This window comes from Podarcis erhardii (genome assembly GCF_964252035.2).
Source record: "Podarcis erhardii genome assembly, chromosome: 1".
NCBI lineage: Eukaryota > Metazoa > Chordata > Lepidosauria > Squamata > Lacertidae > Podarcis > Podarcis erhardii.
The window spans coordinates 74,068,026-74,084,460 of NC_138497.1; the positions used below are offsets into that span (position 1 = coordinate 74,068,026).

Genomic DNA, 16,435 nt, shown 5'->3' on the forward strand with positions numbered 1-16,435 from the left:
GAATGGGACTCCGGAACGGATCCCGTTTGCATCCCAAAATACCACTGTATATGGAAAGGAGGGTAGTTCATTGGGAGAACAAATGTTTTGCATGCAAAAGGTCCCAAGCCAATCTCCAGCACCTCTATGCAAGGCTGGGAAAGACCTCTGCAGGGTTGCTGCTAGTCACCATAGACCAGGAGTCAGGATCGTTTGCCCTTCCAGATGTTGCTGAACAACATGAGACCAATGGTGGGTCTGATAGTCAAGAAGGTGTTTTTTGCACATGCTGTACAGGGAAGTGAGGGGCAGATGGGGCTTGTTGACTTGGGAAGGTAGCCCATCTAAGAGAAAAAAGACTCTGGTCCTAAGCCTCCGCTGCCTTGCGGGATATTTTCAGGAAAAGAAAAGGCTAAGGAGTAAACCCTACACAAATCTGGAGCGGAGTCCCTAAGACGGTTGGATGGCTCCTTGTATGCCTCCTGGCAACTCCTGCAGCTAAGCTGTTGCCAAATGTATTGCTCCGCTTTCATTTGGACCACAACAGCAAACCTGAGAGGGGGGTCTTGTCATCTGGGCAGCCCAGGACCTCCATGCACACTGCCAAGCTTGTACCCCGGGGAGATCACTTTGATGCTGCAAATGCAGCAGTTCAACTTCACCCACAGAGGTCCACTTCATTGTCTCTCAAGGCAGATGTATGCCAACAACATATCCCATCAACCCCAGACTGCATGGCTAATAGTCAAGGAAGATGGGTACTGTAGTCCAACAATACCTGGAGGGCCAAAGGTTCCCTCTCCCTTGGTGTAGACAACACTTGAGCTTGATGGACCAAGGGTTTGAGACAGACAAAATGAAATACTTCTTCACACAGCACATAGTAACACTCTGGATTTCACTCCTACAAAATGTATAGATTGGAGACAAAACTAAATGGTACCCAGGAATCTTGGCTACAGTCACTGAAATTGTCAGTGTTATTTTAAAAAGCCTACGTACAATGGAAAGGATTAGTGTATAGATGGAACAGATCAATGCATAAAATATAGAGAGGTTATTTAATGGTTTGAAGGATTTGAATGTGCATGCATTCTGTAAACTACTTTATTCTGAAGTGGTGCACAACAAGGTCAAACAATAAAATAGTTCACAAAATACATGCACATTAAAGTCCATCAAACCATTAAATAAAATTGTCTGTAAAACCACCATCAACCATGCAGCCAAAATTCTTGTACATCTTTTAAAATTTAAATTTGGAGACCTTTTGGTAACAACCAACAAATCTAATAAATAATAATTTAAGTTACTATTTTGTACCAGCTAGATAGTGCACCACACCAACTCATGAATTCCTCATCTGACCTACCAATAGATGTTCTTTATATATTAGTATATATTAGCAAATTCTTTCATTAATCTGTTGCATTTATGTACTTCTTAATATTTGAAAAACTTCTAAGCCATGTATAGTCTAACCCCCCCACCCACAATATATTGTTAAAGCATTAGCACATAAACACAACCTAAAACCAATAAAACAGTAATAGAAAAACACACCAAGCTTTTAAAAGTTAATAAATGTTTTATTAACATTACACATCACAGTGTTTTTCCATATAGCACTTGCTTAAATATATAATGCAAAGAAAAAGGCAAAAATTCATTGCAATCATACCTGAGTACAAAATCTATATATACGATCATCAGACTGTTTAGTCTATATATTTGGTAGTGCTTAAAGCTTGTTGCAGTGTTACAACTGATGACACCAAACATACTAAGCCTTATCAGTGCATAACATTGAGCAGTGCATTCATTCAGTTTTTCTTCCCATCCTGTCCTAAGGACTCAGGCCAAGTCACAATTATTTTAACAAAAGACCAAATAAAAACAGATTACTTCATTAGATAGAAATAAAAATTACTCTACCTCCTCTTTACCCCAAGTTCATAATTCATCATTTAGATCCTGGGAATAGTATTGGCTAACACTATCCAATAACTATTTTCTCATCTATTATATTTTAAAGCATGGTAGAGTGGAAAGGGAGAAGAATCAGCTTTTAAAAAATATATTCTGAATAAAGGGAGCATTTCATTTAAACCATGGTGACTAGCTGTGCCTTACTGTACTCTATAACGTCCTCCCCATATAAAGTGCCTATATAATTCAATTTATAAATCTTGTACAGAATCCAGTACGCCCTCCCATGTGAGCCAAAAGCACTAATGTGTGCACATGGGAAAGAAAACATTTCCTGCTCCACCCGGCTGCTTCATTCACAAGCTGCACTGGAGGGTACTCCAACATTCAGAGTGGCTTTTCAGGGGCTACGAGAACCTGCAGCAGGAAGGAGGATGCGAACACACAGAACCTCTTGGATTTTGGCCAAAGTGCCTTTAAGAAGACCATACAACTATGCACATTTTATATACTGCAGCAAGGTAACAGTGCAGGGTTCTTTTTTATATATCCTCCCCCCATCAATATCTAAATCTTTGGGTGATTCATACAAAAAGTTCAGAAAAAGATTTTCTGGCACATTAAGGCTAGGCAAATAGAATTCATCTGCAATGCTCAAAATTTCAGCTTCAAATGAATTACTGCAATGATTTGCTGGTGGAAACATTCTGTTATAAATTGTCTGAATCATTGGCTGAAACACGGACCTTAATTTTAGGCAATACCTTGCTGCCAGGCCATCTATGTTTAGACTTTAGCAATGTGTAATATATATATATATACAAGACTGGTTCTCTATAGTAAATACAAGATGGCAATGCCTATGGCAAAACAATAGTCACTCTGATTGAAAAGTTACCTCTTGTCAGCAAATTTACAGCAACTTTGAAAAAGAAGTGGGCTGGTGGTGATTATAGTGATGGCTCTGATATAGTGTTGTGCATTCAATATAGGAAAAAGAAGAGATACTGTTTTTTCTTATTACTACAGCTAGTAATTTAACAACCAAGAGTACAAAATCCAGCAAAAAGACAACCCATGATCTAGAAAGTTTGGGAAATTAAGTTTCATTTCCATCCTATTTTGCCTAACCATTTTTATTATAAGAGTGTCATTGACAGATGGTCTATAATTAAATATGCACCAAATTTAACAAAGCTTCAACATTATGAGGTATTCTTTTTTTAGCAGCCACCTAGGCAATAGTGACTTTTCTGCAACAATCAAATATCTTAGAGACCAAGTTATGCCCAGCTGGTATTCAAAGTTTCAGCTGCTGTTGAAGATCATGAATCGAGGCAGCTGTGGACTGAAGCTCCTGTACCACAGTACCTTTATCTAGTAGTTTGATGACTTCAGTCACTCCACTGATTCCAAGCACACAAGGCACACTTAAAAATACTTCAGAGTTTATATTGTAACATCCCTAGAAAAGGCAAAACATAGTATTGGGTATATTAGAATTCCTGGGACCCACAGGTTAATGTTTCCTCTATTCTAAAAAAGCAAAATCAGATCAGATCCTGTGTTTACCTTCACCATCGTTGATATGGAATGTACTTTCCTTTTATCATTCAATATACTGTCTGCCAGATCAGCTATTGACAGACCAACAGACCAGGATTTTTGGCCTCTTCCTTTCAGAACTTCCATGGCTCTATATAAAAGCAAAAGAATCAGGATTTACAATGCACTTTTTTAGCAAGCAATATGCCCCCTTTATAATCTCCATACGTCACGCTTGTATATCAACAAGCGTGGTACACATTTTTGTAGTAGCCTTGTTCACATGTTGTGCTAGCCAAACTGTCTAAATGTGAACAAGCAAGCGTGAGGGTACTTGTAGTAAAAAAAATGCAGCTGCTTTGCTCCTCCCATGATGGTCCTACTTCCACACTAGCTATGCCATGCAAAATCATGGTTTGTTTGGCTGCGTACTGCATCTGAACCTAGACTCATGGTTTGTCTGCCTCAGACAAAACACAAATGGTAAGCCAAGAATAAACCATCAGAATGCATGTGATGGCTTTCGACCTATCAAAAGGTTACAGCAAAATGGTCACGTATAGATTACATTTTCATGGCAACAGGTCTTGAGCCAAGCAGACGCTAACTACATTACTTGTTGCTAATTTTATGACTAGCAGCAAAGCGTGTGTAAGGAATTTTCCACTCTTGTGTCTGCCCCCTCCCAACATCCTTAGTCATTACTTCAAGGTTTATGAGGTGTTAGCTGTCTAGAGTGGGCTACTTTCTTAGGTACAAGACCCTGAGTAAAGTATACGTACTTTAAGAATAGCACTGCTGACAGATAAGACTTCAACTAGAATTTGAGGCCTTTTATACGTAGCCTGATCAAAACGTGTTCAAGTAAAAATGGGGTTTAATAGGTACATAATGAAGGTTTCCCTTTCATATCATGTTACTAGGGTGTAAATTGAAATTCAGAATTAGGCTGCACTCCTATATCAATTTATATTGGAATAAGTCCCAGTTAACTCAGTGGGACTTACTTCTGATTGTGCTGCCACATGTCTAAGTGTTTTACCTGTTAGCTAAGAGACGCTGGGCATTTTGATTTGCTATATCTTCATCCTGATGACTTGTCACTGAATTAGAAGCACTCCATGCTGCCACTGAATAGGATAAAATTACAACCAATGTTGTTTTTAAACATTTGCATTTTTATCTCAGGAATAATTTCTCTGTGGAGTGTGTGCTTTCCATTTTGCTTTTAAAGAGACCAATTGTAGGAATTCTATTCAGAGGAGTACATAACTCACAGGTGTACAGAAAACACAGAATACGCAATAACCCATCAGACAAAGAAACTGCATGAGAAGTCAGTGACAAAGCAACCACCACCGCAATGTAGTGTAAGCATAAAATATAGAATTGGAGAAGCTGTCTCTGGAACAGAACCACAAACTTCTTGTCATGGCTATCCATTAAATAAATAACAGTAATTTAAACTGAAATATCTCCATATACAGTACTTCTATTAAAAAATAATCACAATGTTTTCTGAAATTATCTCCTGATATAAAGTACACATGTGGTACCCTAAACTGCATAGTAAGCTAAGTAGTAAGTCATCATTTTACCTTTGTTTTCCCCTTGTTCACCAATAATCCAATTATCTTTGTCTCTGATTTGAGCTTTTAATAGGTTTGCAATAATGTATTGGAATCTTGCAGAGTCTAGATTACAACCAATCCCGATAACCCGACTTTTAGGAAATCCACTCATCTTCCATGATACATAGGTCATTATTTCCACTGTACATTTGACAAAAACACATTGAAAAGGGCAAATTAATTTGTATTCAGGTCAAAAAGACATAAAGGTTTCCAATCAAGTTATCATTCATCTCTTTGGCAGTGGGGTTGATTGGATATCAGTAAATTATTCATTTTAAAAACAACAGCAACATCTCCAACAAATATCATGAAGGATGTTTTAGTAAATTTGTAATCTTAACCCCACTTTCCTGGAAGTAAGCCCATTTAATATAACAGTACTTATTTCTGAGGAGACATGGTTTTGACTGTGCATTATTTTGCACAGCTTAAATATAATTAAATATATCACTAAACTTGGTTAACACAATCACACTCTACAACATTTGGTTCTGTTAGAGTGAATTTCTGCTGGTTATTATTCGTTTCCAACAAAACACGATGAGAAGCTTTGATCCTTCAGAATCACTTGTTTCTTCACCGGCACCTCTCAGAATTTATGTCCCAAGAAGCATGACCGACTGATTTTGTGAGACTTTTCCTGGTGCTTTGGGGTTGAGATTAACCATGCCGCATCAAATATTTGCAATCACAAAACCATAGAACTGTAGAGTTGGAAGTGACCCTGAGGGTCATCTAGTCAACACCCCCCTGCAAATCTCAACTAGATCAGTGTTTCCCAACCTTTTTTGGGCAAAGGCACACTTGTTTCATGAAAAAAATCTCGAGGCACACCACCATTAGAAAATGTTTAAAAAATTAACTCTGTGCCTATATTGACTATATATAAAGTACAGTGGTGCCCCGCAAGACGAATGCCTCGCTAAACGAAAAACCCGCAAGACGAAAGGGTTTTCCGATTTTTTAGCGGCTTCGCAAGACGAATTTCCCTATGGGCTTGCTTCGCAAGACGAAAGCCCATAGGGAAATCTCCGGGACAGCGGGGAACCCTCCTCCCACCGCAAGCCCTGGGAACAGAGGAGAAGCTGCGCACCTTCCCCTCTGTTCCCGGACCTGTCCTGAAGGCCTGCGGCGGGAGGAGGGCTTTCCTCCCCACCGCCAACATTCAGAATGCTGTTCTGAATGTTGGCGGTGGGGAGGAAAAACCCTCCTCCCACCGCAAGCCCCGGGAAGAGAGAAGCTGCACGCCTTCCCCTCTGTTCTGGGACCTGTCCTGAAGGCTTGCGGTGGGAGGTCCGGGAACAGAAGAGAAGGCGCACAGCTTCTCCTCTCTTCCCGGGGCTTGCGGTGGGAGGAGGGTTTTTCCTCCCCACCGCCAACATTCAGAACAGCATTCTGAATGTTGGCGGTGGGGAGGAAAGCCCTCCTCCCGCTGCAAGCCTTCAGGACAGGTCCGGGGCAGCAGGCTGCTATCCGCAGCTTGGTGAGCCCTGCGGGGAAGTCCTGCAGGGCTCTCAAAGCTGTGAATGTCTGCCCCGCGCGAGGGGCGCTCTGCTTAAGAGCGCCCCTTGTGCAGGGCAGCAGGCTGCTATCTGCAGCTCGGAGAGCCCTGCGGGGAAGTCCGGCAGGGCTCCCCAAGCTGCAGATGTCTGCCCCGCCCAAGGAGCGCTCTGCTTAAGAGCACCCCTCGTGCGGGGCAGCAGGCTGCTATCCGCAGCTTGGAAAGCCCTGCGGGGAAGTCCTGCAGGGCTCCCCAAGCTGCAGATGTCTGCCCCGCCCAAGGGGCGCTCTGCTTAAGAGCACCCCTCGTGCGGGGCAGCAGGCTGCTATCCGCAGCTTGGAAAGCCCTGCGGGGAAGTCCTGCAGGGCTCCCCAAGCTGCAGATGTCTGCCCCGCGCGAGGGGCGCTCTGCTTAAGAGCACCCCTCGTGCGGGGCAGCAGGCTGCTATCCGCAGCTTGGAGAGCCCTGCGGGGAAGTCCTGCAGGGCTCCCTAAGCTGCAGATGTCTGCCCCGCGCGGAGCTCCCGCCGGGCGCGCAAGGCTTGGGGCGGCAGCCTGTTGCCCGAAGCACAGGGAGCCCTCCGGAGGGCTCCCCGTGCTTCGGGCGAGTGTCTGCAAGGCTTGCGCGCCCGGCAGGAGCTCCCGCCGGGCGCGCAAGGCTTGGGGCGGCAGCCTGTTGCCCGAAGCACAGGGAGCCCTCCGGAGGGCTCCCCGTGCTTCGGGCGAGTGTCTGCAAGCCTTGCGCGCCTGGCAGGAGCTCCCGCCGGGCGCGCAAGGCTTGAGGCGGCAGCCTGTTGCCCGAAGCACAGGGAGCCCTCCGGAGGGCTCCCCGTGCTTCGGGCGAGTGTCTGCAAGGCTTGCGCGCCCGGCAGGAGCTCCCGCCGGGCGCGCAAGGCTTGAGGCGGCAGCCTGTTGCCCGAAGCACAGGGAGCCCTCCGGAGGGCTCCCCGTGCTTCGGGCGAGTGTCTGCAAGCCTTGCGCGCCCGGCAGGAGCTCCCGCCAGGCGCGCAAGGCTTGGGGCGGCAGCCTGTTGCCCGAAGCACAGGGAGCCCTCCGGAGGGCTCCCCGTGCTTCGGGCGAGTGTCTGCAAGCCTTGCGCGCCCGGCAGGAGCTCCCGCCGGGCGCGCAAGGCTTGAGGCGGCAGCCTGTTGCCCGAAGCACAGGGAGCCCTCCGGAGGGCTCCCCGTGCTTCGGGCGAGTGTCTGCAAGCCTTGCGCGCCCGGCAGGAGCTCCCGCCAGGCGCGCAAGGCTTGGGGCGGCAGCCTGTTGACCGAAGCACAGGGAGCCCTCCGGAGGGCTCCCCGTGCTTCGGGCGAGTGTCTGCAAGGCTTGCGCGCCCGGCAGGAGCTCCCGCCGGGCGCGCAAGGCTTGGGGCGGCAGCCTGTTGCCCGAAGCACGCGGAGCCCTCCGAAGGGCGCCCCGTGCTCCGCGCTGCCAGCTGCCGCCCCAAGCCTTGCGCTCTCGCCCGCCTCCCTCCCACGGCACACCAGGCAACGTCTCGCGGCACACTAGTGTGCCGCGGAACACCGGTTGGGAAACACTGAACTAGATCATACATTACAGGTGGCCACCCAACCTCTGCTTAAAAACCTCCAAGGAAGGAGAGTCCACCACCTCTCATAGGAGTGTGTTCCACTGTCGGACAGCGTTTACTGTCATAAAGGTTTTCCTGATGTTCAGTCGGAATCTCATTTCTTGAAGCTTGAATCATGGAAGTACTAGTTTTCCTGTTACTCACTTCTCTAAAGGAAAATGTCAAAAGACTTATTCCATATGTGTGTCAAGATATACACAACACACAAAAGGAAACTTTCTGGCCCAGTTTTCTACATTGTCACAATACTTGACCACAAGAGAGCAAACAGAGAACACCCTGAAGTCTCTGTAAAGAAATAGGTTTATTAAGTATGAGAATATTCATGACAAAGCACGTTATATCCAGGGAGCAATAAATCATAAAAAGGTAAGCGCTGCCATACCTGGTTGAGAAGCCACAAGCAGTACACTTTGTTGGCTATAATGTGCTACTGAAGGAATGATGCCTCTGAACAGTTCAACATTGCTCTGTACAACATCCAGATAGGACTGAGCATTGCCTAAAGAATTCACTGTTAGCACCACCAGCTTTGAGCCTGCTGAGGCGGAAAAGTCTAAGAACACAAAGAAAGAATTTCTGCACACGTCAAGGTGAGAGTATAAGACCTATTTCATTATTATTTTTTAAGTCCATGAACTGGACAGGTAAACTTTTGTTTTATTTAAAGATACAGGGTCATATCCAATGCTGTGCATGTGGAGTTCAACTTGTGCAATGGGACTCCCCCTCCCTTTCCTTTCCTTTCCTCTCCTCACATGCCCTCAGAATCTGCTCCAAAGGTTCCTCCGACCCAGAGGATGCAAGAGGTGCTGCAGAGGAGAAGACAGGAAAGTTCTAGTGTGCAAGCAGAAGTCTGCTGTGTTAGCAGAACAGAAGCGTTGGATACGACCCATACGAGTGTAAAAGGAGTCGCTAAATAAGCACTGTGCCACAATTTCTTAGGCATGTGTGTGTGTGTGTGCGCACACACACATGCATATGCCTATATATATACGCGCGCACACATATATCTCCTCCCTTTCTTTCAACATGAAAGCCATCTGTACACATGGTCTCCCCATCCAGGCTCTGGCTACACTCAAACTTCCTTAGCTTCATCACATGGTGCCTTCATGTGCTTTCAGACATTATTGCTACGAGTGAAATGTTTTTACCAACGATTTCAAGAATTACTTAGAAAGTTCACTTGAAGTATACAGGGTGGGGGAAACCACTACACACATCTCAGAAGCCAACACAATACCTCTGCTGATTTCCACATTAGGCAAGGCAAAGATTTCCAGGTCCATAGCTGCTCCTTTCATTGTACCTTCTGAGCAGTCCAAGACAACCACTCTGTCAGCAACACCCTGGTACAAATTGAAAGCAAAGAAGTAATTATTCAGTGGAGAAAAGTTAGAATGGCATTCTGAAAGGGTTTAATACAACTCTGATTTATATATTTAAATGCTGACATACAATCCTATTTTCTACATAAGCTGCTGTTAAATTTGAGACAACAGCTATTCTCTCCCATCACACCAGTCATCTGTTTGAATCAAGCTGCCACCGCTAGAGACAATGTGCCTCTGAATCTCAGTTGCTGGGAATCAAAAGTGGGAAGAGTGCTACTCCGCTCCGAACCTGCTTTCAGGTTTCCCATAGTCATTGCATTGGCCACTGTGAGAACAGGATGACGGACTAAATGGGCCTTTGGCTTTATCCAGCAGCCAGACTCTCCTGAAGATGGTCAGGCATAATTTGGCAGTCATTAAACATGCACTGAAATCCCTTCCATAGAAATCAGTAGGATGCCTGGATCATGACAAAATACGTGGAGCTTCACAGAGCAATCTAAGCCTCACCAGGGCATCAGGTGAGTGGCAGATCCATGCTGAAAGCAACTGTGCTAGTAGCTGTCCAGCTGCTTATATTAGCCTGCTAAAAGTCCATACAGGATGAATTCTGTTGGTGCTATTGGAAAATACACAATTTAAGACAGCATGTGCCAACTAAAAGCTATGGTTACCATGTGCTGAGAAGTTATGCAGATAGACCCTCAATGCACAGTCCTTTGCAGGCTTACTCAGAAATACATCCCACTCTTTTCAAGAATAATTATTTTATCCCAGTTTGGAATCACTACAGAAGTAATCACAGTGGTCATTTCACGTAAAGTATATATATACCTTTGCTGAAATAGCCAGTGCACAAGCAAGGCCCAGATCCCCTGCTCCAATCACTGTAACTTTGTTAAATCCTCCATCATTTTTCTTTCCCTCTCCCTTGGACTGAATGTTGTCTTCACCTAAAATAACAGACAGTCATTAATATAAACAAATGCGCTCAACTTGGGAAATTGCATGGGAAATGACTGGATCTAATGGAACAAACCAACCAAAAAAGGTTTAACTGGAAGCTATGGTGGTCTGTGGAGGACAAAGACATATTGTACAGCCTTCTTCATATGAATGCTAACTTCAAACCGAAGAAGAACCCTGTTGCATCAGACCAAAAGTTCAGCCATTTCTCACAATGGCCAGCCAGATGCTTCAGGGATAATGGGAGGATGATAGCCATCTCTTGCTATTGTTCCTTAATGACCGCCGTTTATCAATGACTGAATCCTGCATACAGTACAGAACATGGCTCCCAAATGAAAACCCCAAGCAAATTCCCAAAGATGATGCATACCTTCAGTGATTTTTGCAATGTAAGAGAGTAGTTCTGACTGTCTGGCTGCATCTGAAGATGATACTGAGAACAGAGGGAGCTCCTCTTCAAATTTTGCGCTCATTTCCTTTAATAACCCTATGATCATGGATTGCGGCTGAAACATATATAACAACAATTAGTCTCCTCCTCATCTCATTATGATATCCTTTCACATAAGTCTTAAAGCGATTTACAAGCCTCCAACAAGAGCAACTAAAAATAGGTTCCTAAACATCACTAACAAAACATGCAAGGCAGAGACTTAAAACAAAACAGAACGAAAAATCCAGCTGGAAAAGCTTTTTGAAACAAAATGTATTCAGTAGTTTCTGGAAACTACAGGCAGCAGGCACCTGTTGTATCTCAAAATAACAACAACAACAATAATAATAATATTTATACCCCACCCATCTGGCTGAGTTTCCTCAGCCACTCTGGGCAGCTCCCAATCAAGTATTAAAAACAATACAGCAGTAAATATTAAAAACTTTACTAAATAGGGCTGCCTTCAGATGTCTTTTACAAATAGGTTAACTGCTTATTTCCTTGACATCTGATGAGAGGACGTTCCACAGGGCGGGCGCCACTACTGAGAAGGCCTTCTGTCTGGTTTCACAAAACAGGGGCAGCCACATTGAAATGTCTGCTCTCAATTACTGTGGGCTTCTGATATTTTAGAGACTCTCCCATAAAACACAGCCATCCACTGCATATGTAAATGGCAATGTGGTCTTTCATGGAACCCTGTAGAGGTTATATGTCAGTACCAGAGCCTTTAACGTGGTCTGGTACTGCAATTTTAGATAACAAACATACTATGAACAAAAATGTCTTAAAAGGGAAAAAAAGGGCAGCTCTCCACATGCCTAAATGGACTGAGAATCTGAAGCACTTTATGTACAATTACTGTGTATAGGGCTTATCAAATTTCCCCCTTCATAGCTACATAAACCAGTTATCAACTTTTTCCCAGAGAAGCAGAATCAAGATAGGGGCCTCTCAGAAAGGAGCAGGCCTTTCTTACAGGGATAGAGGTGTAAGAGGCTCATGACCCATCCCAGTGGGTTACCTGTACGAATTTCCTTTGCAAGTGAGATTTTTGCCATTCATTCATAAAAATGAAAAAGCAAAGCACTTTGGGGGCACTGTTAGACAAAACACTGCCCCTGGAATAACGCTGGTTGGCCATGCCTCTGCTGACAGAGAACCTGCAGGCCATGACTACAAATACACACTACTTTTGCTAGTCCAATAAAATAGCCTCTCTCACATTGCCTGTGTAGCCTATCTGGCATGAAGACAGCTCATGTTAAAAGGCACGTTTTTATACAATTAAGGTACACAATATGGATAACATAAAATTAAGACTAAGACAAACACTGTAAACCGATTTTAGTAAAGCAATAATACTATTTTACATGACATGCACAGACATCCCTTACATGACTCCAGTTTTGTAGATAGGGCAAGTATATCCTTCCCCGGGCATCAACATGCTTTCCTACAGAAATCCCCATGTTTGCAGTGGGCTTTAAGAAGCAGATTGGAGGAGTAAAAGGATGAGAATCTAAAATCCATAGGAAAATTGGAATGTTGTACGAATTACCTGTCAAAATACAAAACATAAGCAACTATCAACAACCACTGCTCCTTGACTGGTCATGTATACTTCTTAATTTTTACACTTGATATTTAACCCATGGGTGGGCGTACTGTAGGATCTATTGTACTTTGTTTTTCACTAGAACCCCAAAGTCCATGATCTGGAGCCATAGGCTAAGAAGGCAAACATATACCGTCCAGGAATTTATTTTAAATGCCAGAACTGAGTTCACAGTCTTTTCACATGGAAAAAATCCACTCCTGGTTTCTGCACAATCTCTCCTTGTTTCAGCAGCCTGAATAATGAAAACAGGAAGACCTTTTGTAGTTACTCTTGAACAAGAGTTGCTATTGGACACTCTATTAGAAATATATATTTACTTATTTAAAGAATATATATGCAGCCCATCAATATGAATATTTCCAGGGCAGCTTACAAAAGATATACTATTGATATCAAGCAGGCGGTGTCACCGTATTGTTTTCAGTGCCTGCTGAAGACGTTCTTATTTAAACAAGATGTTTAGAGAGTTTGTATGAGTTTTAAGTTGTCTTAGTCTATTCTATTGTGGTTTTAAGAGCCACTATTGGTCTTGTCTGCTCAATCCACTGCAGCCTGGCTTCGCATGTCCTCACATGGTTACCCGGCCAGTCAAAGCTGTTTCCTGGGGTGTGGTTGCTGTCGCATGCTGACAGCTTGTAGGAGCCACAGATGAAAGATGAGTAAAGGGTGGGAACCAAAGGTGGACACACTTCCCCAGAGGGAGCATGATGTGTCACCCACCAGAGGTACTACCCAACCCCAAACATCCCATTCCACTTGCAAGTCCCAATGTATTATTAGGTAGCAAACAAAAACATAGTGAACAACTTACCCTGGTATTTCACTGGAACAGTGCCACTACAATTCAAAAGGTCTTTCTGGGAACCATCCTTAAAAGCTAAAGTTCAGAACATTAATTTGTATGCATGTATAGATTACATTTTTTCAGTAGCAGACAGCACAGTGAGACTGCCCTTCTCACATGAGCATTCTCTGTTTGCACAGCTGCTATGTACTGTGACAGAGGGGGGGGGGGCAAGGCGCTGCTAAGGTTGGCACGGTGCAAATGCACTGGCGGAGTGTATCCGGCGTTCCTGCCAGCAAGTTGGTACTGTGGAGATCTCTGCCCTTCCCCTCTCTATCTCGATATGCAGCAGGACACAGCCAGAGGGAGCTCATGTAAGTGGTACATCCCCACCATCATTAAATTTGTGTCATTATTTTGTTATTGATAATACTGCTTTATTAACATCTGATATCAGAGCCAGATAACTCATTATTTTAAACATTTATACACCACCAGTCTTTTTAAAACAACAAAGAAATCATGACAGCAAAATAAAAAGAGCATGTAAAATACAATACAGGCAGAAAGGAAAGCAAAACAACTTCATTGGTTTGCTGCTATTTGCTTTATTTTCCTTTCTGGCAGCAAATAGCAGCAAACCAATACAAAGCTCACTCTACCACCCCAAACTTCATAAAGGAGTAACAGTAAAGTGATTACTTAACTCAGACACCCCCAAACTTGGCCTCCAGCTGTTTTGGGACTATCATCCCATCATCCCTGACCACTGGTCCTGTTAGCTAGGGATGATGGGAGTTGTAGTTCCAAAACAGCTGGAGGGCCAAGTTTGGGGATGCCTGACTTAACTGTTGAAGGTTAAAAAGTTTACACAAGGTGAAAGCACACTCACTTGGGAGTAAGCCCTACTGAATACCGCGGGCTTACTTTCTAGTAAACATACATAGGATTGTGCTGCAGGTAATATTGTGAATAACGAACATAAGTAACTGGAGTTGAATTCCTTACTTGCATTGACTACTATTCAAACTTTTATATACAAAACGACATTCTCACACAATCATTTTTCCAATGGGCCAAAATAATAGACGTTACTCTTACTGTAGGTATTCATGGCAAATGTGGTGTTTGGGTACAACTCATGTACGCTCTTCAGTTCTTCTATGGTCAGATCTCGGAATTTATACTGCAGAGAGAACAAGGATAATTTTATTCTTTTAAGCAATTTTATATTGATGCACCCTGCCTTTAAAACTTGTCATTGTTATTAAGCAATTTAGTTTCACAGCTGAAATTGGAAGTCTAAACCACTGATTCTTCTAAACCGGAAACCTACCGTAATTTGCTTCAGTATCAATACAGCCGATTCCCATGTGAAACTTATGCTGTGTAGATCTGCACTTATTAGAATGACTGCACCTTCCTTTAATTACACCTTTGTTAGCAGTATCTTTTTGGATGTGCATTGAGTTAAAGCACTATAGATAAAATTCTGCTCACATTTGTTCTTTAAAACACACACACAACACTTTTAAGTATGTAAAGCAGAGGTGGGGAATTGAATCGGGTCAGATCCAGAACTGGCAAACCCTCCACAGTAAGGTTACCAGACATCCCCGTTTCCTGGGGACAGTCCCCAGATTTACAAATCAGTCCCCTGACAAAATCCACTAAATTCGACTGAAGTTTAAAAGTGTCCCCGGATTCATTGGAAAAAAAAAAACTGGTAACCTTACTCCACAGGGCTAGTTGAACAGGTATGAAGAGCTGTCAGTCACTTGATGTCAGATGACTCTAAGCGCACTCCCAGTTCTTCATTGGCAGCCATGGCTTGAACTCACCTTCCAAACATTCTTGCCATCATAATTGCAACACAGATTACACGTATTTAACACACGGAAGACTGGGCTGCCTTCCGAGCCAACATACGCAGGATTCTGCTGCTAGAGCAGAGATGGGGAACCCGTGATCCTCCTGAATGACAACCAGGGCTGATGTGCGGTGGGTTTCTAGAGATCCCTACATCCTGCGTCAAGGAGCAAGTTCTGCATTTCTAGGGCAGCTGACCTAGGAGCGCTGCATGCAGAAGCCTGTGCCCTAAATGCACCCTACGATGAGGCCTTGCTTACATCCCTGCCGGCAGCGTTGGCACACATATTTCGGCAGTCTAAAGAGCCACCCTCAGCCACGGCCATGTTGCAACCCTATATAACTTGTGGTGAGCAGGCAGGCAGCTTGCAACAGCGTCTTAACCGAGGGACTCGACGGCAAAGCGGCGTCCCTGGGAAGCCGGGGGGAGTCGCTCCCTCGGGCCGCCCACCCGGCCGGCGCCCGCCCATCCCGCCGCCGCCCGCCTTGCCTTGCTCAGCCACTTCCTCAGCTGCTCCTCGGAGAACTCCATCGCCGGCGGCCCGTGCGAGGAGGAACAAGCACCGCTTCCTGGAAAGGCGAGCCGGCCGGCCGCGCGGCCTCTCCCAGTTCCTCCTTTTCCCCAGGCCCGCCCCTTGCTTAGGTAGACTGCCTAGGTTTTAAGTCAAGGAAGCGGTGGTGCCGCGCCTTGTGAGGAAGCGGGTTGCTTTTCCCGGCGAGGCCTGCGCTTGAACCCAGGGCCGGATTTAGGTTTGATGAGGCCCTAAGCTACTGAAGGTAATGGGGCCCTTTAGATGTCCAGCTGGCCTTTGTCAACAACAATTGTCTCTGTTTTCTATATGCTATATGGTAATTTATGGACCTAACAGGTATCTAAAGCCAATTGCACATGTTGCCATGCAACCAGTCCATGCAGAATGTAGGCACCCTATATATAGACATGAGCAAACCAGTGATATTTTAGGGAGCGGGCAGGGCCCATTACTTACATCATAGGTGCCTACACAACACAAAACACTGTTGCTGTATGCAGGTTTTTTTTGTTTTGTTTTTTTCATCTTAGGAAATGTACATCCAGGTTTTTTTCCTTGAATTTTTTTGGGGCCCCCCAAGAGAGTGGGGCCCTAAGCTATAACTATAGCTTGTTTAGCTTATACGTAAATCCAGCACTGCTTGAACCTTGAACCTTGAACCTTGAACCTTGAACAGCGTTTATGCTCAGAGTTGCGACCTGACCG

At 44.5% G+C, this 16,435-nt stretch overlaps 2 protein-coding genes across 5 annotated transcripts in view; one reads left to right on the plus strand and one right to left on the minus strand.

The window, feature by feature from the left end:
* Positions 1 to 16,435, plus strand: part of GTF2H1 (general transcription factor IIH subunit 1) — a gene marked incomplete at its 5' end in the record, with an annotated part of 330,296 nt that overhangs the window by 75,068 nt on the left and 238,793 nt on the right. The window lies entirely within an intron of this gene.
* On the minus strand, positions 1,548 to 15,817 carry UEVLD (UEV and lactate/malate dehyrogenase domains). Of its 4 annotated transcripts, none has more exons than XM_081841526.1 (12): positions 15,688 to 15,817; positions 14,430 to 14,514; positions 13,356 to 13,421; positions 12,321 to 12,484; positions 10,858 to 10,993; positions 10,353 to 10,471; positions 9,428 to 9,533; positions 8,567 to 8,737; positions 5,052 to 5,225; positions 4,496 to 4,583; positions 3,481 to 3,604; positions 1,548 to 3,373 (listed from the first exon to the last, which is right to left on the minus strand). In XM_081841526.1, exons 1-12 carry the CDS (start codon positions 15,727 to 15,729, stop codon positions 3,209 to 3,211), a joined length of 1,440 nt encoding a protein of 479 aa, XP_081697652.1. In that variant the 5' UTR covers positions 15,730 to 15,817; the 3' UTR covers positions 1,548 to 3,208. The 4 variants fall into 4 exon arrangements, with proteins under 4 accessions (XP_081697652.1, XP_081697649.1, XP_081697651.1 ...); XM_081841523.1 differs by lacking the exon at positions 15,688 to 15,817 and adding an exon at positions 15,458 to 15,548; XM_081841525.1 differs by lacking the exon at positions 15,688 to 15,817 and adding an exon at positions 15,170 to 15,428.

What these genes read in the sequence shown, in the direction of transcription:
- UEVLD (XM_081841523.1), bottom strand. Translation starts at nt 15,523, where the DNA reads ATGGCCGTGGCTGAGGGTGGCTCTTTAGACTGCCGAAATATGTGTGCC. An exon ending in TAATGTGGAAATCAGCAGAG is followed by an intron (nt 8,738 to 9,427) that starts GTATTGTGTTGG and finishes TTGTGTTCTTAG; the next exon opens with ACTTTTCCGCCTCAGCAGGC. An exon ending in TGAACAAGGGGAAAACAAAG is followed by an intron (nt 4,584 to 5,051) that starts GTAAAATGATGA and finishes TATCCTATTCAG; the next exon opens with TGGCAGCATGGAGTGCTTCT.